Here is a 25,765-nt window from a genome sequence, read left to right as displayed (position 1 = left end):
GAGAGGAGGGGGAGGGGATAATAAATAAGCATGCATAGAGGATTTGGGGGGCAGTGAAAATATACTGTGTGATATTATAATAATAGATATTACTGTAGGATATTATAGTAATGGACTGTCCACCCACAGAATTGACAGAACTAAGAATGAATTCTAAAGTAAACTCTGGACTTTGGGTGATTATAATGTATCAAGGTAGTGTCATCCTTGGTGAAAAAAAAAAGTACCATCCTGGTAAGTGATGCAAATAATGGAAGAGGCTATACATGTAGGGAGGCAGGAAATACAAAGGAAATATCTGTGCTTTCCTCAATTTTGTTGTGAACCTAAAACTCCTAAAAAAAAAAAAAAAAAAAAGAAAGAAAAGAAAGTCTTAAAACAATGAAGTATGTGACCATCACCATCACTTGAAAACACTTCGGAGGTCTACCTACAGGAGCCGAGTAAACACATCATGGCTCAGCTGCACAATAGAGTTTTCTATGCCTGCAAATTGAGTGAGGAGGATCTCTACAGTCTGACCTACGGTTATAAACTGTATCTATTCTGAAATGAAAAGCTAGATGGAGAGCTCTGTGTAGAGAATGCTAAAGGTTTTTTTCCCATGTATATGGAGGAATGAAAATGTAGGCACAGAACATACATAGGAATGGGGCAGATTTTAAAGCTAGTTTTTAGAGAAAAATCTTGTTATACTGTTTTATTTGTACATATGTACACATATCATATAATTATTAAACAATTTTAAGGCAAACTAATGTTTTAAAATACAAAATTCAAAGGTTAAGAAGTAACTGAATACCCCATTGGCTTTCTTTCTATGTCAAAGACACATTTTGAGTGACTTGAAAATATGGGATTGGCTTTATTTTCCTAGGAAGTTCTATTAAGGTAAAACTACCTGCAAGGAAATCTTAAAGTCTGTGTATGTATTTTACTAAAAAGTATTGGGATGCTATTTTGGAAACAAATATATTACTATGAATGGAAAATAAAGCTTTCTATGTCAGAAAAAAATAAATATATAACCTAAGAACTTGAACCAAACTAAAACACGTATTTGGTAGGAACAATTGATATTAACTCATATAGTATTTGATTTTAAACATATATGCATTTTTTCCGCAAACTGAAAAAAAAGTTAGAAATTATGGACAATGCTGTAACAATGCCTACTTCTAGCACCCAGTTTATGGTCTCTTAATCCATTTTCTTGTGTACATAAAGAGTGTCTTGAGGGAAGTGGGGGCTTATTCGTGGTCTAGGGCAGGAACTTTCCAAGATACAACTGAAACTTCTTGTCATAAAAGGGAAGCAAGGAAAGAACACTGAGGTCACTTTTTAGAGATCACAGGATTCCACCTGATGAAGGTGCCCTTGCAAAGTGTTGGTACAACAGTGTAACTCCAAATGATTGATTTATGTAAACCAAATCCATATAAATGACATAAAAATAAGTGCAAAACTGCTGGAAGATGTTGAGGAAGCAGTTAATTCCTGGAAAATGGATAAAGGGGAATATCAACTATTTCTCCTGCAATAGCAGTACGGACTATGTTTCACAGTAAGAAATCTCTGGGCAGTCCCCCCAAACTTGTCTGTTTTAAATGATACTAATTAATGTCAATGAAAACATTTTCCATCATGGTAAAAATAGATACAAAACAAAATAATAGAAAACTCAACAATAGTTTAGGGGAAACTTCCTCACAAGAACAATTCCTTCTTCCAGATGCAATGTTTCAATATTGGATGACAAAGTAGAAGAATGTGTCCATGTTCATGAAAATATGTTCATGATGTAGAGCACCCTACTGAGTCACCATCTTCCTGGCATGGTTGTTTCAACAAGGCAGGAATAACAGCTGTGAGATGTATTTCAGTTTCCATGATCACGAACTGAAATGGTTACACACTTGAGAAACACTCTGGAAACACAGAAATTGTTATTAGGATCAATAATATAATTTAGAATAGTCACACATCAAGACAGCCATTTTTTCCCCTTAAGATAGGCAACGGTCTTCTTAAATGTATAAGCAAAAATGCATTAGTGAAAGACAAATGGAATTTTGAAAACAATATTAAAAACTAAGTATTTGAGGAAAACAATAAAAACCAGACACTGTATTTTAAATCAATCATAGTATTCATTTAGTATCAGAAGACTGTTGTCCTAGATGAAAATCTTTCCAGTCTTACTAATTCAATTCATACTATTAAGTATGTTGTCTCATAAGATTCCAAAGAAATATTAACATTTCTAAATTTCCTCCACAAATGTCAAAAATACACACAATTTAATGACACAACTTGCCTTAGTATATAAAGTATAGCCAGAGGTTTCTATTGGTGAAAACCAAACATGGCATAGAACGAGGAGCTTGCAAATTATGTTTGCAAATATTTTTATAGGGGCTTATGTATGATAACACTAAATGATGAATTAGCTGGGAGAAGTGGTATTTTACATGCAGTATTAAAATATTTGGAGATTTGGTGAAGTCTTAAAGATATTTCTAGCTTTCAATCTTAGAGAAAATAAATACTACATCTAAACATAAAGAATGTAAATCTCTTAGAAAAAATATTGTATGTTTGCATTAATTTTGCCTGAATAAATTACCAAGCATGTATCCAAACTTAAGAACTGAAAACATTTTTATCACACTTTTTTTAAGTTTATTTATTTTGAGAGAGAGCAAGCAGGGGAGGGGCAGAGAGAGAGGGAAAGAGAGAGAATCCCAAGCAGTCTAAACTCACAAACCGTAAGATCATGACCTGAGCCGAAGTCAAGAATCAGATGCTTAACTGACTGAGCCACCCAGGAGCCCCTTATCACACTTCTTAATAAAAAATGTAAGCCTTTTCATTTTTGTAGTATCTTTTACTGAAAGACTCCTAAAACCAATAGAAAATAAAACTTAAAAAATTAAACATGTAGAACATAAAAAAGGTAATTATGATAATCTCAGTGCTTCTTTTGGAAATGTAAAAGAACAGGCAGCTCTGAGAAAAGAACACATATATTAAAAAATGTATTTTTCTCATAAGTATCAGAAAAGGCCAAATTACAGTGCAAATGACACTGACATTTTCAAATATACATATACTCTTGCTGAAATCTCATCTTAAGATAAGTTTCCTCTGATAGAAAAATTGCATCATTTTTCATATCAAAAAAGATTCACAAATGGATCTTTTAAAATCGGTCTGCTATACTGTAAATTTTAAAAGTTAATATTTTGCTGCTGCTTCAACATCTCCACAACCAGGGTCCGAACACCCCACCCAGGTGACTGGGTGCATCAGTTGAAGGCTGGGCCCTGCCACAACTTCCCCGTCTTGCCTTTCCTGACTGTGACCTCGGGATATTCAGATGCGCCAGTGGAATCCCCTTTCACTGTCTCCTGTGTACTCCACCCTGACCCTCAATAAAGGCGCTTGCCTAGAGGTCCTCCTCCGTTTCCTCTTCCATCCCCCACCTTCTCCACCTGCTTGGTTGAGTCAACCCCCTTGGCTCTTCCACCAATGACCCCCTGGTGGTGTGCCCGGACTCTGTCTCTGTAGGACCCGTGACTATAATAAACTGTTTTTCTGGCCCTCTCTTGTGTCTGGCTGAACCTGACACACCATGTCATGACAGATACAAAACAGCTACAAATTTAAAATGTTTTGAAAATCATTTAGAATACTGAATACATAAAATTTTACCTGATATATTTTTTTCTCTTGTTTTCTGGAATGATTGTGCAGTTTGAGATTAAAGTAAATGCTGTGTAAAATACATTTCAATTCTATTTTAGTAACTGAAATAGAGCAGTTTGTATTTAAGTGTGGGGGAGACACCTCAGGCTTGGTAAACAACCTAATGGACTAGTGATAAGAGAGTCCGTGGGGTGAATAGGAGGAAAACACCTCACTAGTAAGTATCCATCATATTCCTTGGACATTGATAAATATGTTTCATAAAAGAATGCAGAAGGTGAATTCACTCAGCCGTAAATCAGCAGATGTGACTTAAGAGAGATCTTAGTGACTGAATATAAATTGGTCTAGAAGGATCCTCAACAAGTGAAGCATGGTTAACTGTCTGGGCTGGGAAGGAGGAAAGGGGCAGGGGAGGGGGTGTCAGAGTGGAAATCCACCTGAAATTTATGCATGAATTGATTTCCTAAAAATTTCATGGTGAAATTCGTAGTTTTTAAATTTAAAATTTTATAATTAAAAAAAGTTTGTTTATTTTAAGAGAGAGAGAGAGAGAGAGAGAACAAGGCAAGGGAGAGAGAGAATTCCAAGCAGGCTTGGTGCTGTTAGTGCAGAGCCTGACATGGGGCTCGATCTCATGAACCGTGAGCTCATGACCTGAGCCCAAATCAAGACTTGGGGGCGGGGGAGGGGGGGATGCCTGGGCGGCTCAGTCTGTTAAGCATCCGACTCTTGATGTTCCCTCTCTCTCTCTGTGTCTCAAATAAACATTTTTTAAAACCCTACATGAGAGTCCTATAAATCTGAAATTGCCGTGGTTACTGATCATTCCAGCCCTTAAAGACTTCAGAAGTACAAAGGCAATAAACGATCTTGACATTCCCATCATCATAGGGTGTTGGGCAACAAAGGGAGGATCCAAATTAAGTGACTCCTGCTCTTAGCGAGGGGGTGTGAACTTCCCCGTCAAACAAGTTCTCCAGTCAGAATTTTATTTTATTGTTTTATTCTTATCTTTTTAGTTTGATAAACACACATCTTGGGGGGTAGAGAGAGCAATAGGTTAACAGCAGAAGGATGGGTTAACAGCAAGAAGCAATAGGTTAACCAGCAAGGCACTTTTACCATCCGCTGGATTACACAGCAGGGTAATACTACTATCAGAAGACTACTGAAGTCTCTGATTATTCCTCCCTCCCTGCTCCAGCCCCAAATCCTACAACCATTAGGCACAGTGTTCTTCAAATAATAATTTAATTTCTTTTTTTATTTTTTATTTTTTAAATTTAAATTCTAGTTAGTTAACATACAGTATAGTCTTGGCTTCAGGAGTAGAACCCAGTGATTCACCTCTTACGTTTGACACCCAGTGCTCATCCCGAAAAGTGCCCTCCTTAATGCCCATCACCCTTGTTTGTTTAATGTTTTATTTTATTCTTGAGAGACAGAGCATGAGCAGGGGAGGGGCAGAGAGAGAGGGAGACACAGAATCCGAAGCAGGATCCAGGCTCTGAGCTGTCAGCACAGAGCCCGGACATGTGGCTGGAACCCATGAACCTTGAGATCATGACCTGAGCCGAAGTCAGATGCCCAACGGACTGAACCACCCAAGTGTCCCTGCCCATCACCCTTTTAACCCATCCCCCACCTAGCTCCCCTCCAGAAATCTTCAGTTTCTTTTAGTTCTGTAAATGGAAGATAAACGTGGGGCACTTGCGTAGCTCAGTCGGTTAAGCATCAGACCAGCTCAGGTCATGATCTCACGGTTCATGAGTTAGAGCCCTACATCGGGCTCTGTTCTTGGCAGCTCAGAGCCTGGAGCCTACTTCAGATGCTGTCTTTCTCTCTCTCTGCCCCTTCCCTGCTCACACTCTGTCTCTCAAGAATAAAAATAAACATTAAAAAAATAACTTCAATTTAAAAAAAAGAAGATATATGTTTACTCTCTTTTACCGATGTCAGAAAGTTTAGACCTATGTTACTACACATCCATTTAGTACAACAGGCTCATAACAAAATATAACAAAATTAAATGTGCTAGCTCCTGGCACACAGACTGCAGTTAACAACTCAGGGCTGGGAGCTCAGCCTTATAGGTCTGCACTGGGAAATAGTAGAGTGAACACCGTGAGCTTTAGTCTCTTTAGGCAGGGGCGAACAAAAGATTTCACAAAAGCTGTAACTGTGAGGAGAGAGGAAAGATGCCAGGCAGCCCTACGGAAGGCGAGCAAAAGGATGGTGTGTAGCAGATGTTCTCAGAAAGAATCATTGCTCGCTCTATACAAAACTGTTTCAATGCCAGAAAACATACATACATGTACACATACACATTATTCTGTGGTTTTCCCTCTACTTTGTAGAATTCTCCTATGAATCTGACATTCTTCTAAAAAAGAAAAAAAATAGACACTTACCAGATGACATTTGCAATCAGGACGATGGGTGCTGCGGCAAGATGCGTGCCAGTGTGGAGAGCAGCGTCTGAACCTGATCTAAATGCTTGGGGTGCCGTGATCTCATCTCCTTGACCTCCTTGGTGGATAATTATTATCCTTTCACCTGTAATTTCAGTGACAACATCTACACAGGGAGTTGAGATTATCTTTCAAAAACATCTGCGGATTGTACAAATTATCGAAGGAGATCGTGTTTAATTAGAAGGTTTTCTATTGAAGGTTGCAGAGATATCGAAGGAACAATTTGCCTCTGAAATGTTAAAAAAAAAAAACTCAAGGAACACTGAGAATGCCAGAAAACATTAGGATCTGACAAGTTAGAGAATGAAACTGAGCACCTTCTTATCCAGGATTATTCTACATTTTGAAAATTTATCTCAAAATATAATTCCCTTCCATTCTTGAGCTCACTGCAGGTACTGAAATTGAAGGGAGAGCAGCAAATGAGTAGAGATAAAAAGGATAGCTGGGTGCTTCAAATTAGCAGAAACCTGTGATGTTCTATCCATTAAGCATTCTCCAAGATATTTACTGAGGTTCTTATGTCTGTCGGGCACTTTGGTGGCTACGCTGGAGCGTCAGTGCACAAACATGGAGCCCATCTTCTAGTGGAGGGAAAGAAAGCATTAAAAAAATTAAGCTGTTAAATTCTTTAGTTTATTAGAAGGTGTTATGTTCTACAGAAAATGAAAACAATAACGCAGAGCCCGAATGATGAAAACTTTGGTGGTCGAGGAAGGGTTGCAACATTAAATCTGATGTTCATAGTAAGAATCGTAGGGAAGATGATACTGAAGCAAATATTTTAAAGAGGTGAGGGGCCACCCTCTTGAACCTTTATGTGTTCATTTTTAAATTACATTAGTTCAGTAGATGTCACCACAACGGATAGGAATACTATTGAGGTTCTCTAGACACGAAGGGGGTGGGGAGGTGGGCAGAAAGCACTTGTACGCTTTCTGGTATCATTTCCTATAAGGACAGGAATCCTATCATACCAGTGTCCCACCCTTATGACCTCACTTAACGTTTATGAAGAGGCCCTCTCTCTGTACAGCCACATTGGTGGTTAGATATTAAACTATTAAATTACTAATTGGGGGGCAGGAACAATCAGTCCGGAGCAGATTACCACAGGTGTGTGCTCCATATGGGAATCACTTCAATAGGATATGTTTCCATTGCCCTTCTGCCTGGTCAGGCCAGGCCAGCGGATCATGCCATTGGTCACACCCATGAATTGGTAAAAACCCAAGTATAGAAGCACAAAGCATGCAATTTAGCCTAGTGCACCGATTTTTCTGTCTTCGATCAGAGCGGCCACCTTCTAAAAAGGATGCTGTTTACTTTGGAACTGCCATCCATAGACCAAGGAGCTAGTTTTGGTTAATCAAGAGCAGTTGATAAGGCACAAGAAGCACAATAGGCCATTGGATCTGGCACCTCCTTAGGAAGTTACTTTGCTGGCTGACAATTCTCTGACACCAGCTGGGTGTCCTACAAGTCAATCCTATTCTGATACTACTTGGAGTCAGCATGACTTCCCAGGTTTAAAGACTCAGTCTCACAAAACTGTCCTCACCGTGGACGCTAGTCAAAAGGCCTGAGTCCCCAGGCTACCCACACATTTTTCCAACCCAGCTATAAATTTGAGGGTTCTTATGACCTGCCTCTCAATTTTGGTAATTTTTGAGACTAGGTCATGGAATTCAGGAAAAAATTTTCCTTATATTTACTGGCTTATTGTAAAGGCTACAACTCAAGAACAGCCAGATGGAAGCAATGCATTAGGCAAATTATGGGGGGATGGCCCTCCCTGGGCACACCACCCTCCCAGAAAGTCAATCGTGTTCACCAGCTCAGGTCTCTAAATCTTGTTATTCAAGAGTTTTCAGAGATACGTCTTTAGATTCTCTCTCACCACCCAGTCCTCTGTTCTTTTCTGAGAACAGCCCATCACTCGCAGCCTTGCTAACTGGGTCCTGGGACGCCTGCCCCAACCAGGCTGGGCCAGTCAGCTTCCCTCCTGTGTAATCTAGAACATGGACTGTAGGCTGAGGCCTGAGCATGCCGGGCACTGGGGTGAGGGTTGGTGTTTAGAAGGACATTGTTTCTATCCCAATGATCCCTGATGCAGATACAGGAAGACCAGGTAGGAAGAGAAGGAGCCAGAAAACTGCAGGGTCTTTGGAGAGGAGGGAGGGTGGCTCCTGTGACATTTATCAGCCAGGAATCAAGAAGGCTGGGGTCCCCCCACCCAGGGGTAGAGAGGTGAGCCCTTCCCCAGTGAGACCAGAAACCCGCAGGTATTCAACATCACTTCCTGGTACAGGGCCCTTTGGTCCAGGTCCACCTGTCCCCACTCTTCCTGGGTGAAGGTAATGGCCACATATTTGAAGGTATCCAAAACCTGGGAAGTCAAACAGATGTAGTGGCATTGGCCTTGTGCTGTTGGATGGGGATCAGAGCCTGTCAGTCTCTGGTGAAGGGGTAGAGAGACCCAGCCTTAGATCACCAAGGCCTATGCTGGGCTCAAGAGTTGGGGAAGGACACAGACTTCAGACCTAACGCAGTTGTGGCTGAGAGAAAATCCTCCCCTGGGGAATCCACTGGAGAGGACAATGGCATTCCTATGAGGATCGTGGGGGCAGACAATAAGTGATCTGGCACATCAGAGGAACAGGGAATATGATTATGATAATTCCAACAAGGAGAACCACAGCAATGGTAGCTGAGCCTCCCTGGTTCTCACCAAGCCTCACAGACTAAAGACTTCACATGCTGTAGTAAAGGGATCAGATGTGTTCAGCTCTGGAGCCAGACTCCTGCAGTTTGAATCTGTTCTAAACACTCAGCTACCGTGTCACCTTAAGTCACTTGATTTTCTTGAGCCACGATTCCTCATGAATATAACAATAGTTCTCACTTTATCAGGGTGTTATGAGAATTTTAAAATGTTGAAAATTCAGGGGCGCCTGGGCGGCATAGTTCATTAGGCATCTGACTTCAGCTCACGTCATGATCTCACGGCTCATGAGTTCTATAACCACGTCTGGCTCTGCGCCAACAACTCAGAGCCTGGAGCCTGCCTTGGATTCCGAGTCTTCCTCTCTCTCTCTGCCCCGCCCCTGCTTGCACTCTGTGTGTGTGTCTCTCTCCCAAAAAGTAAATAAACATTTAAAAAAATTTAAATGTTGAAAAAGCAAATGCTGGAGTGCCTGGCCAAGACAAACGCTCAGTGTGATTATCTTTATTAATCCACCCACAGCCCCCACAGTAAACACCAATGTAATTTCCACGTCACAGTCATGTGAGGCCAGAGGCTCAGGCAGACTATCAAGTCACACAGAGTGCCCAGTCTAAGAAGCTGATGTGGGATTTAAACTCAGATCCCTTTGGTTAAATCCAGCTCCCCCTGGCTGTGAACAGGGAGGCCTGCAGTGGTGCACAAGTATCTCAGCTCATGGTCCTCCATCATCCCAGTGAATCCACAGAAACCAGGATGTGAAGTATATCTGATAATTGTCACTGCTAGCTCCATTTTAGCAACTGCAGACTATATTTCTGGGAACACGGGCAGAGGATTGGAACTGTCCTCACCCACCTCACAAGAGAGGCACTGAGATGCTTGTCACTGGGGACACACATCGTAACTGAGCTCTCCCCAATTCCCTCAGTACAGGGGAGATAATGATAATGTTCCCATTTCAGACTGGAGGTAGTGGAAGCCAAGGGCAGTGAGGAGACTTCCTCAAGCCATGGAAGAGGTCCAGCTGGAATCCACAGAGGCCTCTGCAGCCCTGCCCCATCATTCAGAGATGTCCCTATTGTGCGTGATGCAGTCAGTATCCATGTTTACTTTATTCATAAGCCAAATGACACATGTAGCAACAGAGTCAGGGCTTCCTTTTCTTTCTTCGGGCTGTCCAGGACATCCAGGAGAGGCAACTGCGTGTGTTATCACTGATGCGGCGGGTTACAGCAAGTCTGAAGTACCTGATCGTGCAGCCTGCTGTGTCTTCTGAAGCTCATCTGGCTCAATCCCACCTGTACATTTTTTTTTTTTAATTTAACGTTTATTTATTTTTGAGACAGAGAGGGACAGAGCATGAACGGGGGAGGGTCAGAGAGAGGGAGACACAGAATCAGAAACAGGCTCCAGGCTCTGAGCTGTCAGCACAGAGCCCGACGCGAGGCTCGAACTCACGGACCACGAGATCATGCCCTGAGCCGAAGTCGGCCGCCCAACTGACCGAGCCACCCAGGCGCCCCCTACCTGTACATTTTAAATTTACAGTGGAATACAGCAAGGGCCTTTGGACTTTATGATTTGGTTGAAGAGAATCCTGCTTGCAACGGGCAATTCCATGTGCATGATGACCGGATGCACCATAGTGAAGCATTCATTCCCTTCTGTGGCACAGGGGCACAATAGGAGTTGTTTCAAAATGACTTACAAATCTATACTACAGATGGATTGGACTTCCTGTAGACCCCCAGGAACCCACACTCACACAAATGACAAGAATGAATCTCAAATAATTATGTAGTATGAAATAAACCACAAGAGAAGTAATTATGATTTGTAAAAAAATCTACAAAAGGCAAACTAATTTATACTGAAATAAAGCAAATGATTGTCCAGGGAAGGGTGGTCATGGAAGGCACGGTGAGACGGATTATCTAGGAGCCAGGTGAAACTCTGGGAGTGATAGATGTTCATAATGATCATGGGGATAGTTTCACCATTGTATGTATATAAAATTGCACAATAAAATATATGAAGTTTATTGCCTGTCGATCTCACCTCAATAAAGCTCTGAAATAATTAGTTGCACATAAATTCTGGATTTCCCATACCTCTTAGGAACCCAGAAGATCTGAAAGTGCTACATTTTTTTAAATTTAATTTATTTTTGAGAGAGAGAGACAGAGTGTGAGCAGGGCAGGGTCAGAGAGAGAGAGAATCTGAAGCAGGCTCCAGGCTCTGAGCTGTCAGCACAGAGCCCCGACGCCAGGCTTGAACTCATGAACTGTGAGATAATGACCTGAGCTGAAGTCAGATGCTTAATCGACTGAGCCACCCAGGCGCCCCTGAAAGTGCTACATTTATTTCACCATCCCTCTCTTCAGGTCTTGGAAGAAGCCCTGGCTTAGTGGCAATAACATAACAAACATAACATAACATAACATAACATAACATAACATAACATAATAAAATAAATAAATAAAATAATAAAACAAATAAAATTGAATTAAATAAATAAATAATCGATCATATTCTCCAGTCACCAGGAAGGAATGCTGGGTCATAAAGGGCATATCCCTGAAATACGTGATCTCTCTCCTCAATCCGTTTGCTTGTACCAGCATCAAGGGTCTTCGGGTAAGTGTATAGGCATTCCGAAAATCTCAACAGTATTTGCTCTGGCGGTGGGCGGAGTCATAAGGGACACAAAACTGGACCTTCTGAAACTCTGTCCCCTGTCAAGGTGCACACCCATATCCTTGGGAATACTTATGGATGCAAACTTTAGAAGAGCTATGTCCTCGGTCATTGGCTGCCGTCTTCCCCACTCACTATGAATTACCTCTTCAGGGACTGGCAGGGAGAGAGCCTCCCGGGCCGTTGTTAGGAGCTCCGCGCTGCTTACCAATACCATCCAAGCTTCTCCTCCGGTCTGTGTATCTCCCCTGGTTGCTTGTTGCGGTCCGTGCTGTGGCACCGTGGCCTCTGGAATCCCTGCTGTGGTGGTCCGTACTCCCAAACTCTCCCCATGCCGCCGACCTGACTCTGCCCCTTCCTCTGCTGTCGCCTCCAACGTGCGACCTCGGATCCCACGTGGCTGCGGGGACCTGAAGCACAGGCCGTCTGTGCAGAAGACCTCACGAGCTTCTCTCTAGGAGAGCCCACACGAACCGCGGCTCCTGGGCCCCGACCTGGGGAGCGAGGCCCTCCCGGGGACGTGGACCTGTGCCCTGTGAGTCTTCCTGGAGTCAGGGCTTGCTCCAGGGAAGGAGCCTGAGGGTGGGGGCACCGGGTCACTCTCAAGGAGTGGGACCTCTGGCCTTGCAAAGAGTTGAGGACCTGCGGACGGGCGCACTGCACATCCTAATTTTACCTTGCTGCCAAACACCCAGGGGACTTTCTCTGAACACAGAAATTCCAGACACAGGCTAACCCGGAGCTCAGACCCGGACCCCCCACCCTCGGGGCGGAGATTCCCAGCCACAGCCACCGCGTGCCTGCGCAGAGCTCACCGGAGACCACAGTACCCAATGCGCAGCGCGCGGCTGGACGTCAGGACTACAAGTCCCAGAAGTCTTCGGAGAACCTGGTGCTGCCTCGACTTTCACCGGCCAGTTCCTCCCCCAGATTCCGCGGGGCCTCCAGCCGCCGCCTCCAACCCCGCCCCTGCTCGCTGCCACCTGGGGAATCACTTTGAGTGCCCTTTCCTCCGCAAACCAAAGAGATCCCATCCCTGCGCAGGTTTTGCTACCGAGGAGGGAGCTTCCCAGAGAGCACCGTGGGCCGCAGGCTAGACAACTCCCATAATTCTCCGTTTTGACCTTTTCACGCTGGGAATTTAACCTTCGGTGCCAAATTTACAAAGACTTGGGTAGAAACAGATTCCCTGAAAGCCTTAACCGCGAGCTCTGGCTAGAAACGCTGGGTGGACACCTGAGGATCATTGTCGATCTGTCCGTGTTTGTACAAATAAAGTTGACCATGTGTGGCAACTCCACCGTGTGTACTCTCTAAGTCACCATGGAGTGGGCCCACTTTGGGTACCAAACTCCAATTTCCAGGAGGACGATAGCTCACAAAAGTATCCAAAATAACGTGTCACCATGTGCACTTTTGCTTCAGTGTTGCACAAAAAGCTTTCTTATTACCCAAACCACACTTTCAAACCTGTTCTGAAAATAACTCCCACCCTATCCCCCCATACCTGCTATCTTTGGAAGAAATGAAGGGGAAAACATTCTACCTTTCTGGTTTCTATCACTCAAATAGCATTCTGCAACTTTTAGTCTTATGCAGGTCCATTTAGCCATTAACATTTCCAGTAAATTAACTGATTATATAACTTAAATATAAAAGTTCACTTTCACACTGGAAAGTGTCTTTAGGTGCATGCAGCCCACAAGAGATAAAGAGTGTGGACAGAGGACGGGAGCAGGAGAGAAAGCCTCACTTGACCAATGGGAGCCGCCGGGGCTGAACATTCTTGGATTTTAAGGAATAAACACCAATATTACACATTCATTCAATAGATGGTCATTGGTCATTTGAAATGTGGCAGCCATTTTTCTAGGTACCAGAAATACTTCAGTGAACAAACAAATTCCCCGACCTCCTTAAAGTTATATTTTAATGGAGTAAGACAGGAAATGGAGAATACGATCAGGAAATTAGAAATTATCTTCCAAACAGAGAAGTACGATGGAAATATACATACTTGCATATACATTTGTGTACATTACATTGGGGCTGCAGCTGAGGAAGCTTCTGGTGTGGAAGGAGCACTTTTGAAGGCCATTTTCTGGTGAGTCCTCAGGTGGCGGTGGTAGGTGGATGACTGGCGGTAGCTTCTCCGGCAAAGGGAACACGCGTAGGGCTTCTCTCCCGTGTGGATTCTCTCATGAGCCTGGAGGTTGGTTTTGTGGCTGAAGGACTTTTCACACGTGCTGCACGTGAAAGGCTTCTCTCTTGCGTGAGTCATCTGGTGCACGCGTAGGTCTGATGCTTGGAAGAAGCCTTTGTTACACTCACCACAAATAAATGTCCTCTCATTATTGTGTCTTCTCTGATGGGCTTTTAGCTGAGAGAAATACCTAAAGATCTTGGGACACTTTTCACATCTATGTGGTTTGGGGGCTTCATGGGATCTTTCTTGGAGTCCCTCACATGTGGAGATTCCCTCATTCTGGTGGGTAGGAACAGGCTCAGGGGTGACCTTGACTGGCTGAGAGAGAAACCCTGGTCCCAGTTCCATAAGGATATCTTGATAAGGGGGTCCTTTTGGGCACCCCTCCTGGGACCCGGAGATAGCTAGACCTGTTCTTCCAGAGCTGACTGGATTCTTCAAAGAAACACTGTCGTCTTCAGGCCTAGGACAGCCCTCTTCCTGGATGATGAGCAGGGAAGGGATTTCATTGCCTTGACTAGTAATACCGTCATTTACTTGGTCAATGTTGCCACCATTTTCTTTATCTTCGTCTCCTGTGAGGGCAAAAATGTGACTCAGTGAAGTTGTAGCCAGGAAGAAGTCCACATAGAACATTCCTCCGGTACCTTGGCCTGCCCCACTCACCTCGTCCCATTGTCAGGGAAGTATCCTGGGGAGTACAGGACGGTGTCCCCATATTCTCTCCTGTTGGGGTTCCTGGTGACAACTGTTTGGCGAGATGAACAATGACTTCTCTTAAGGGCATATTCTCAGAAAAGAGGGCTTCCTGTCCCTGCATGTGGACGTGGACCTGTTACAAAAACAAAAACAAAAAAAACCAATGATCACTGTTATATAATCTTCATTAGTATGTCTTCCCTAATGAAAAAGATGAACACTAAGGCTTTCTGTGGGAAGAGGCAGCTCTTGTCAAGGCATTTCTCCTCACCTTTGAGGTTTTTTCCCAACTGACAACTTCTCAGTGAGTTCCTACCACCTCATCAATAAAATGCAATTAAATAAATTAATATATTGGTTCCTATATGTCCCACAAGGAATGACTGTAACACTTTTTATTTTTGCTCACATAGGTTGGTAAAGATTCCCCTTGGTGAGGAAGAGTGTGATCTGACTAATAACTGGGTCTACAATAACTTCCTTCTCTACTTCCAGCTGTCGCCTACTACTTATTCCTTACTCTTTTTGGACCCTCACTCCAGGGGGAAGAACTTTGTACTCACTAAGCCAGGTGGCTTCATGCAACCATCACTCAGACCTTCCATGAATTTCTCCAGGTTTCTGCCACCTGATTCCCACTTCTCCCTCAATGTAGACCGATCACTGCAGTGTCGATTGATCATAAACTGTTCCAGGACCACTTGAAAAATAATTTCATCTTTGCTGTGTTTTTCTGGCTGCAGCCACAAGTAAAATGATTTATAGAGTCTTTGCAGTTCCTGCTTTGCAAATGAGTTGTTGCCATTTTGAAATAAGTTGTGCTGGGTGTCCTGGAGCTCAGAGATCTCCTCTGCCTTTTGGAGAGCAGGTCCTTGGCTGGGTTTAAAGTCTTTATTTCCTGATCCAAGGTTATCCATGGATGGGTCACACAGAAACGAGGTTCTGAAATCTAAATCCATTCTTAGTAATATTTATCAGAGACTCAACTTTCTGGATTCAGTTTGTGAAGTCCTGTGTTTCTGGAGATCTGTTTCAAGACAAAATCGGGACATCTATAATATTTGATACATTTTCTCATCTTATTTTGCTAGTTAGCTAGTTAGCTAACAGTCAAATGTTACATAGTGGCGGATGTTTAAAAACCGCAAGCTATAAATAGAAGAGATATATATTTAATCATATCACTGGCATAATTTTAACAAAAAAAGTATAAATTTCAGGCCCATATTACTTCATAGGTGAATTTTGAGACATTTAAGAAAGAAATAATGCTAGTCTTACCAAAATCATAGAAAAAGACACTTCTCTTTTAGTTAATGAAGTTAATTAACCTTGCTGATAATAAAACCTTACAAGTACATTAAAGAAAGAAACACTACCGGCCAATAATTCTCTTGAGCATAGATGCAAAAATCCTTAATATCTGCAAATCAAACTCAGTCATATATAAGGAAAATAATATATCACGAATTGGTGGATTTTAGCTTTTATATACAATTTGGGTTAAATCTCAAAAAGGAATGTAATTTATCACACGATTGAATTTACAGAATATGCTATCATCTTAGTAGTAGATACATTAAGCAAGTAATAAAAGTCAGCACTCAATCCTGAGAAAGATATTTAGTACACTAGGAGTAGAAGAGAACTTCCATTGTGTGATAAACCACTTACAACATAACTGCAGCAAAAATTATTCTTAAAAGTTTTGCCCTTGAGATTGAGAAATAGAAGCCCATTATTAACTCTTTGTAACATTTGACTGGTACCTAATCAGTGAAATAAGATCAGAAACAACATCAACTATTATAGATGGCCTGATTTTATTAGAAGAAAAATCCAAAATATTCTAGGAATATTAGACTGGGTGAATTTAGCAAGGTTCCCAATACAAGGCCGATATTCCAAAAATAAATTTCTATTAATAAGACAGCAGATAAAATTAAAGTAAAAATTTTATCACTTCAATGACCAACATCAAACACCTATGAACATATGTAATGAAAGATATTTAAAACCTCTACACACATACTACAAAATAATATTGAGAAGGAAAAGCCATATTTATGGATTGGTTGAAGGACTCATTATAGAAAATGTCAGTTCTCTCCAAATTGATTTATATATTCAATACAATTTCAAGGAAAATCCAAAATATGTTGTGTGTGTGTGTATGTGAGTGAGAGTGAGAGAGAGAGAGAGAGTGAGAGTGAGAGAGAGAGAGAGAGAGAGAAATTGACAAAGCAATTCTAAAATACATGGACACCAACAGGCAAAAATTTAATATATCAGCAACTTATTTCTGAAGAATAAATTTGGAGGATTTACACAACCAAATAACATTTTATTATGAGACTATAATAGTTAAGGTGGTGGCATAGTGGCACAAAGATAGACAGATAAAAAGTAACAGAACAGGGGCGCCTGGGTGGCTCAGTTGGTTAAGCTTCCGACTTCGGCTCAGGTCATGATCTCACTGTTCGTGGGTTTGAGGCCCGCACTGGGTTCTGGGCTGACAGCTCAGAGCCTGGAGCCCGATTCAGATTCTGTGTCTCCCTCTCTCTCTGTCCCTCCCCTGCTCGCACTCTATCTCTTTCAAGAAAATGAAAAAAATGCTAAAAAAAAAAATTTTTTTTTAAGTAACAGAATAGTGTCCAATACTGAGACGTATTCAGTTACTTGATTTGTGAAAAATGACACTGACGTGATAATAATTACGTGAGGGCCATGATCTAGTATAAAGCATGTTCTTTCAATTATTGTTAGACAATAAGGTATTAGAAAAAGTAAAGAAGGTGAATAAAATGAGATAGGTTGAGGAGTGGGGGAGCCAAGATGGCAAAGTAGGAGGAGGATCTTATCAAATCATTCTGAATACCCAAGAGATTGACCTGAGGACTGCAAGAACAAACTGCACAACTAGAGGGAGAGAGGAGGCCACATCGGGAAGTAGGAAGTACAGAGATGTGGTTTCCCGGTCACGGAGAAAGAGGAGAAGAAAGAGTGGAGTGCACATGCACAAGGACAACACTTCCCCAAAGCTGTTTTGGCTGGGAATGTGGGAGGGGCTGATTTTTGTGTTTTTGCAACCAGCGGGGCTCGAAGGCTGGAGTTTGAGGTCTGTGGGCTTGGCTGGGATAGAGATCTGAGGGCGCTGCCCTACTCCTGGAGAGAAGGCAGGCATCCTGGGGCCCATCCATGAGAGATGGCATTCCCAGAGATGCCTCTCTGGGGACAAAAGAGCTGGCAGGCACCATTTCCCTCCCCTGCCCCTCAGCATAGGGGCAGAGACACCTGCTGAGGGTGACTAACCCAGACACTGGCTGTCTAGCCTGCTTTGCTCCAAATTCTACATAGCAGCACTCTGCTGTGCCTGTCCTCCATCAAGCCTCCCTCAGTCCCCACATGGCAAGACCCTCCCCTCGAAGACCAGCACAGGACCCCGCCATACCAGGTCCCTAAAGTCTGGAGTTTTAAAAGTCAGCAGGCTTGGCTGGGATAGAGCCCGAAGTGCACTGCGCGGCCCCAGGCAGGCAAGCAACCTTGAGACTGACGGTATGAAAACAGCGATCTGAAAAATGACTGGGATGCATGAAGGGAAATTATTCACCCTTCTGGGAGTGCTTCCTAAAAAGAGCAGCAAACGCGGAGACCCCTCTCCAGGGACAAAGGAACTGGCCCATTTCCCTCCCCTGCCCCTCAGCATAAGCCAACTTCAGTAACCCAGACAATGCTGACACTGGCTGCCTAACATACTTACATCACGTCCTGCCCCACTGTGCTCTGCCTGCATTGGCCTTCTCAGGCAAGTGGGCCTCAGGGCCAGCCAAGTGGGCCCCTTCCCCAGAAGACCAGCAGAAACCCCTGCCCACACCATGCTTCCCAACCAGAAAGTTCTGCAAGGCTTCAGTTCTAGTGGAAGTAGCATCAGGTCTCATTTAACAATCAGACCGGAACACACCTAGTTAAAACTCCCCCACACTCTGGCCAAGGCCCAAACACTGCCCACCGCAGGCAAGGAGAGCATCTGCAGAGGACTGGACTGAAGGACGGAGCAGCCAAAACACAGCAGCAGAGTGCACACACACACACCAGGGACACTCTTTGAAGCGTCAGCCCCTGGACACCAAACAGCCTCTTTATCATAAAGCTATTACTCTCAGGACCAGAAAACAAAACAGGCTTTTCTAACACACAGAGACAGAGACAGAGACAAAATGTCCAAGATGAAGTAATTCATCCCAAATGAAATAAGAAAAGTTCATGGCCAGACATCTAATTGAAACAGATATAAGTAATACGCCTGATGGAGAATTTAAAGCAGCAAACACAAGGATACTTGCTAGGCATGAGAAAAGAATGGAAGACTTCAGGGAAGCCCTTACCACAGTGATAAAAGTTAAAAACCAGAAATTAAAGGGGTGCCTGGGTGGCTCAGTCGGTTAAGCGTCTGACTTCAGCTCAGGTCACGATCTCGTGGTTTGTGCGCGGTTTGTGAGTTCAGGCCCCACATCCGGCTCTGTGCTGACAGCTCAGAGCCTGGAGCCTGCTTCAGATTCTGTGTCTCTCCATCTCTTGGCCGGTCCCCTGCTCATGCTCTGTGTCTGTCTCTCAATAATAAATAAACGTTTAAAAAAAAAAACAAATGAAAAGCAGTAACAGATTTGAAACAATCTAGATGTAATGACCACAAGAATGGAAGAACCAGAGGGAAAAGTAATATAGAAGATAGAATAATGAAAAATAATGAAACAGCACAAAAGGGAGAGAAGAACTACAGATCACTAGAATAGACTTAGGGAACTCAGTGATTCCATCAAATGTAATAACATTCATATCATAGGAGTCCCAAAGAAGAGAGAGAAAAGGAGGCAAGAGGTTTGTGTGAGGAAATAATAGCTTAAAAATTCCCTAATCTGGGAAAGGAAACAGACATCCAGATCCATGAGGTGCAGAGAACTTGCATCAAAATCAACAAAAGCAGGCCAACAGCAACACATGTTGTAATTAAATTTGCAAAATACGGCGATAAAGAAAAAAATCCTTAAAGCAGCAAGACAAAAGGAGTCTAACTCACAAGGGAAGACCTATAAGGCCACCTGCAGATCTCTCCATAGAAACTTGGCAAACCAGAAGGCAGTGGTAGTATATATTCAATGTACTGAATGGGAAAAATATGCAGCCAAGAATACTCCATTCAGCAAGGCTATCATTCAAAATAGAAGGAGAGATAAAGAGTTTCCCAGACAAATAAAAACTAAAGGAGTTCATGACCACTAAAACCAGTCCTGAAAGAAATATTAAAGGGGACTCCTTGAGTGGGAAAGATCAAAAGTGACAAAGACTAGAAAGGAACAGGGAAAATCTCCAGAAACTGAGAAAAAGTAATAAAATGACACTAAATACATATCAACAATTATTCGGAATGTAAATGGACTAAATGCTCCAAATCAAATGACAAAAGGTATCAGAATGGATTAAAATATGAGACCCATTGATATGCTGCCTACAAGAGACTCATTTTCAACCTAAAGATACCTGCACATTGAAAGTGAGGGGATGAAGAAACATTTATCATGCAAATGGACATCAAAAGAAACCTAGAGTAACAATATATCCTCAACATGAAAGCACCCAAATATATAAAACAACTAAAAACAAACATAAAGGAATGAAATGATAATAAAATAGTAAGGTACTTTAATATCCCATTTAGACCACTTAAGCTAAAAATCAGCAAGGAAACAATGGCTTTGAATTACACATTGGACCAGATGTACTTAACAGATATATTCAGAACATTCCATCCTAAAGCAGAATATACATTCTTTTTTTTTTTTTTAAAGATTATTTGACCATGGGAGGGGCAGACAGAGAGAGAGAGAGAGAGAGAGAGAGAGAGAGAGAGAGAGAGAGAATTCCAAGCAGGCTCTACACTGTCAGTGCGGGAGCCCGACACAGAGCTCAAACCCATGAACCATGAGATCATGACCCAAGCTAAAATCAAGAGTTGGATGCTTAACTGACTGAGCCATCCAGGTGCCCCTACACATTCTTTTCAAGTGCACATGGGACCTTCTCCAGAATAGGTCACATATTAGGTCACTAATCAGGCTTAACAAGTACAAAACAATTGAGATCATACCATGCATGTTTTCCCACCGCAAAACTATGAAACTTTATTTTTTTTTTTAATTTTTTTTTTCAACGTTTTTTTATTTATTTTTGGGACAGAGAGAGACAGAGCATGAACGGGGGAGGGGCAGAGAGAGAAGGAGACACAGAGTCGGAAAGAGGCTCCAGGCTCCGAGCTGTCAGCCCAGAGCCTGACGCGGGGCTCGAACTCACGGACCGCGAGATCGTGACCCGGCTGAAGTCGGACGCTTAACCGACTGCGCCACCCAGGCGCCCCAAAACTATGAAACTTTAAGTCAACCACAAGAAAAAGTGGAAAAACCACAAATATATGGAGGTTAAACAACATGCTACCAAACAATGAATGGATCAACCAGGAAATCAAAGAAGAAATTAAAAAAATACATGGAAACAAATGAAAATGAAATACAATGGTCCAAAACCTTTGGGATGCATCAAAAGTGGTATTAAGAGGGAAGTATATAGCCATACACTCCTACCTCAAGAAGAAAAACCTCAAATAAACAACCTAACCTTATACCTAAGGGAATTAGAAAAAGAACAAACGAAGCCTAAAGCCAGCAGAAGGAAAATAATAAAGGTTAGATCAGAAATAAATGATATAGAAACTAAAAAAAAAAAAAATTAGAACAGATCAATGAAACTAGGAACTGATTTCTTTGAAAAAATTAATAAAATTGATAAACTCCTAGCCAGATTTATCAAAAAAAGAGGAAGGGCCCCAATAAATAAAATCACAAACGATAGGAGAAACAACCAACATCACAGAAATACAAGCAATTATAAGAGAATATTGTGAAAAATTATATGCCTACAAATTGGACAACTTGGAAGAAATAGATAAATTCCTAGAAATGTACAAACTACCAAAACTGAAACAGGAAGAAATAGAAAACTTGAACAGACCAATAACACAAAGCAATTGAAACAGTAATCAAAAATCTCCCAACAAACAGAAGTCAGAGTCAGATGGCTTCCCAGGGGAATTCTACTGAACATTTAAAGAGTTAACACCCATTCCTTTCAATCTATCCCCAAAAATAGAAATGGAAGGAAAAAATTCAAACTCTTCTATGAGGCAAGCATTACTGATTCTAAATCCAAACAAAAACTCCACTAAAACAGAGAACTATAGGCCAATATCCCTAATGAACATGGATGCAAAAATTTTCAAATAGCAAATTGAATCCAACAACACATTAAAAGAATCGTTCACCACGATCAAGTGGGATATATTCCTGGGTTGCAAGGTGTTTTAATATTCACAAATCAACATGATACACCACATTAATAAAAGAAAGGATAAGAACCATAGAGATAACAGATCTGTACTCTGAAAACTATAAAACTCTGGTGAAAGAAATGGAAGAAGACACATAGAAATGGAAAAATATTCCATGCTCATGGATTGGAACAACAAATATTGTGAAAATGTCTTTCCCACCCAAAGTAACCTACACATTTAATGCAATCCCTATCAAAATAACACCAACACTTTTCATAGAGCTAGAAAAACAATCCTAAAATTTTTATGGGACCACAAAAGACCCTGAATAGCCAAAGCAATCTTGAAAAAGAAAAGCAAAGTTGGAAGCATCACAATTCCAGACTTCAAGTTCCATTACAAAACTGTAGTAATCAAGACAGTACGGTACTGACACAAAAACAGATACATAGATCAACAGAACAGAAAGCCCAGAAATGAATTCACAACTAAATGGTTAATTAATCTTCAACAAAGCAGGAAAGAATATCTAGTGGATAAAAGACAGTCTCTTCAATAAATGGCGTTGGGAAAACTAGACAGCAACATGCCAAAGAATAAAACTGGACTACTTTCTTACATCACACACAAAAATAAATTCAAACTGGATGAAAGACCTAAATGTGAGACAGGAAACCATCAAAATCCTAGAGGGGAACACAGGCAGTAAAGTCTTTGACATCAGCTGTAGCAACTTCTTACTAGATATGTCTCCTGAGGCCAGGGAAACAGAAGCAAAAATAAACTATTGGGACTTCATCAAAATAAAAAGCTTCTGCACAGCATAGGAAACAATCAACAAAACTAAAAGGCAACCTACAGAATGGGTGAAGATATTTGTAAATAGACATATCTGACAGTATCCAAAATATATTTTAAAAAAACATGTAAAAGTGACACCCAAAAAACCATATAATCCAGTTAAAAAATGGGCAGAAGACACAGACATTTTTCAAAGAAGACATAGAGGGCTAACAGACACATGAAAAGACGCTCAACATCATGACAAATCAAAACTACAATGACATATCACCTCATGCCTGTCAGAATGGCTAAAATTAACAGCACAGGCAAGGATGTGGAGAAAGGGGAACCCTCTTACTGTGGCTGGTGGCAGTACAAACTGGTGCAGCCACTCTGAAAAACAGTATGGAGGTTCCTCAAAAAAAGTTAAAATAGAACTACCTTCAATACAGCAATTGCACTACTAGGTATTTATCCAAAGGCCCAAAGGATACAAAAATGCTAATTCAAAGGGTTACATGCACCCCCGTGTTTATAGCGGCACTATCTACAATAGCCAAAATATGAAAAGAGCCCAAATGTCCACTGACTGATGAATGGATAAAGAAGATGTGGTGTGTGTGCGCGTATGTATATATGTGTGTGTGTGTGTGTGTGTGTGTGTGTGTGTGTGTATATATATATATATATATATATATATATATATATATAATGGAATGCTACTCAGCCATAAAGAACGAAACCTTGCCATTTGCAATGACGTGGATGGAGCTAGAGAGTTCCATGCTAAGTGAAATAAGTCCATCAGGGAAAGCCAAATACCATATGATTTCACTCCTATGTGGAATTTCAGAAACAAAACAGATGAACACAGAGGTGGGGGGAGAGAGGCAAACCAGGAAACAGACTCTTAACTGTAGAGAACAAACTGATGGTTACCAGAGGGGAGGTGGGTGGGGGAGATGGGTTATATAGGTGATGGGTGTTAAGGAGGGCACTTGGGATGAGCACTGGGTGTTACAGGAGTCACTACATTCTACACCTGAAACTAACTAACTGTATGTTAAATAACTGGAATTTAAAATTTTGAAGAGGGGCACCTGGGTGGCTTAGTCGGTTGGGCCGCCGACTTTGGCTCAGGTCATGATCTCACGGTCTGTGAGTTCGAGCCCCACATAGGGCTCTGTGCTGATAGCTCGGAGCCTGAAGCCTATTTCGGAGTCCGTGTCTCCCTCTCTCTCTGCTCCTCCCCCACTCATGCTCTGTCTCTCTCCCTCTCAAAAATAAACAAACATAAAATTTAAAAAATTTTAAATAAAATTTTGAAGAAAAAAAAGAGATAGGCTGAAATCCATAGAAATGACTCCTCCCGTGCTGAAAATTCCTACATCATGCACAGACGGTCTGTCTGGCCACCCCTAGCTACACCATCGTGTCAGTCCAATGATACATCCCTTAGGAAACTTTCCCTTATTACATTTGCTGGGGTTTTTTTCTTTATAAAGTTACTGTTCCTTGTGAACATTTATCTCTGCTTCACTGCTTTTTACCAAAGCTATAAATTTATGTTTATCTGTGTTTCTGATCCCTGCCCTTTCCCAATGGAATGTGGAAGCCAGTACAGATGAAATTGAGTTTGCCATTACTTGACATTCATTTCTATTTGCAAACCACATTTTATGGGCAACTATAGGCACGATGCTTGGAAGATCGAGTCAAGAAGACGAGGAAAAAAGGTGCACGGTTGGTAGGAATGTAAAGTGGTGCAGCCACTGCAGAAAACAGTATAGAGGTCCCTAAAAAAATTAAACAGAACTACTATATGATCCTGCAATTCCGCTTCCGGGTTTTTACACCAAGAAAACGAAGACACTAACTCAAAAGGGTATCTGCACTGCCATGTTCATTGCAGCACTGTTGACAACCGCCACGATGTGAAAGCAACCTACGTGTCAAAGGAGGGGTGGATAAACATGTGATACATACATTTATATTTTTATTTTACATTTACTTACAATATTTATATATAAATATACATAATCAGAATACTATTCAACCGTAACAAAGAATGAAATCTTGTGATTTGCGACAAAACGCATGGGACTTGGGGAATTATGCTAAATGACACATGTCAGACTGAGACAGAAAGACAAATACCATGCGAGCTCACTGTATGTGGCATTTTAAAACAAAAACCCAAGCTCATAAAGATCAGATGGGTAATTGCCAGAAGGAAGGGGTGAGGGGTGGCAAAATGGATGAAAGGGATCAAAAAGTACAAGCTGCCTCAGGGCGCCTGGGTGGCTCACTTGTCTGAGGTCATGATCTCACAGTCTGTGAGTTCCAGCCCCTCATCGGGCTCTGTGCTGACAGCTCAGAGCCTGGAGCCTGCCTCAGATTCTGTGTCTCCCTCTCTCTCTAAAATAAACAAACGTAAAAAAAAATTAAAAAAAAAAGTACAAGCTGCCAGCTATAAATAAGTCATGGGGATATAACATACAGCACAGTGACTATAGTTAATAATATCATAGGGCACATTTTGAAGTTGCTGAGAGAGTAAATCTTCAATTACACCCCATTAAAAAAAATAAATCTATTTTCCATGTAATTTGTTTATTTTTCTGTCCTTTTCAATTTTATATATAGTAAGTAATTCAAAGATCTGTATCTTAAAAAAAATTCATACTGCGGCGCCTGGGTGGTTCAGTCAGTTAAGCCTTCGACTCCTGATTTAGGCTCAAGTCATGATCTCACGGTCGTGAGATGGAACCACTGGGTGTAGAGCCTGCTGAGAACTCTCTCTTTCCCTCCCTCTCTCTCTGCCCCTCCCCAGCTCAGGGGGGGGCATGCACACATGCACTCTCTCAAAATAAATAAACATTAAAAAAATTCTCTTAGAGTTGTCACTGGAGCTCAATGAGTCGACATATGGAGAACACGCGAACAGCCCCCAGCAAGAGGGAAGTACTCAGTAAGGTGAGCTAAACAGCTGACAGCTGCCCTTTACATTTTAGCCCCCACCCCCATGTGCTGCGGACCAACACTTTGACAAGATGCCATAAAAACGACTTACTAGAAACAAAATT

General features: G+C 41.8%; 1 protein-coding gene across 1 annotated transcript in view; it reads right to left on the bottom strand.

Annotated features, from left to right (window-relative positions):
- Positions 1-13,519: 13,519 nt before the first annotated feature.
- The window catches only part of LOC109259362 (zinc finger and SCAN domain-containing protein 4-like), a 41,531-nt gene continuing 29,285 nt past the window's right edge, over positions 13,520-25,765 (bottom strand). The window contains exons 2-4 of the mRNA XM_019436970.2: positions 15,079-15,542; positions 14,483-14,648; positions 13,520-14,391 (exon numbers count right to left, since the gene is read on the bottom strand). Of these exons, the coding sequence (XP_019292515.2) occupies positions 13,649-14,391; positions 14,483-14,648; positions 15,079-15,474 (1,305 nt within the window). The 5' untranslated portion in view covers positions 15,475-15,542 and the 3' untranslated portion in view covers positions 13,520-13,648. The remainder of the gene's footprint in view (positions 14,392-14,482; positions 14,649-15,078; positions 15,543-25,765) is intronic.

Source organism: Panthera pardus, unplaced genomic scaffold (genome assembly GCF_024362965.1).
Source record: "Panthera pardus isolate Hobbes unplaced genomic scaffold, ASM2436296v1 HiC_scaffold_18, whole genome shotgun sequence".
Classification (NCBI taxonomy): Eukaryota; Metazoa; Chordata; class Mammalia; order Carnivora; family Felidae; genus Panthera; species Panthera pardus.
The sequence above is the reverse complement of the archived record's forward strand: the minus strand, read 5'-3'. Positions and strand labels throughout refer to the sequence as shown.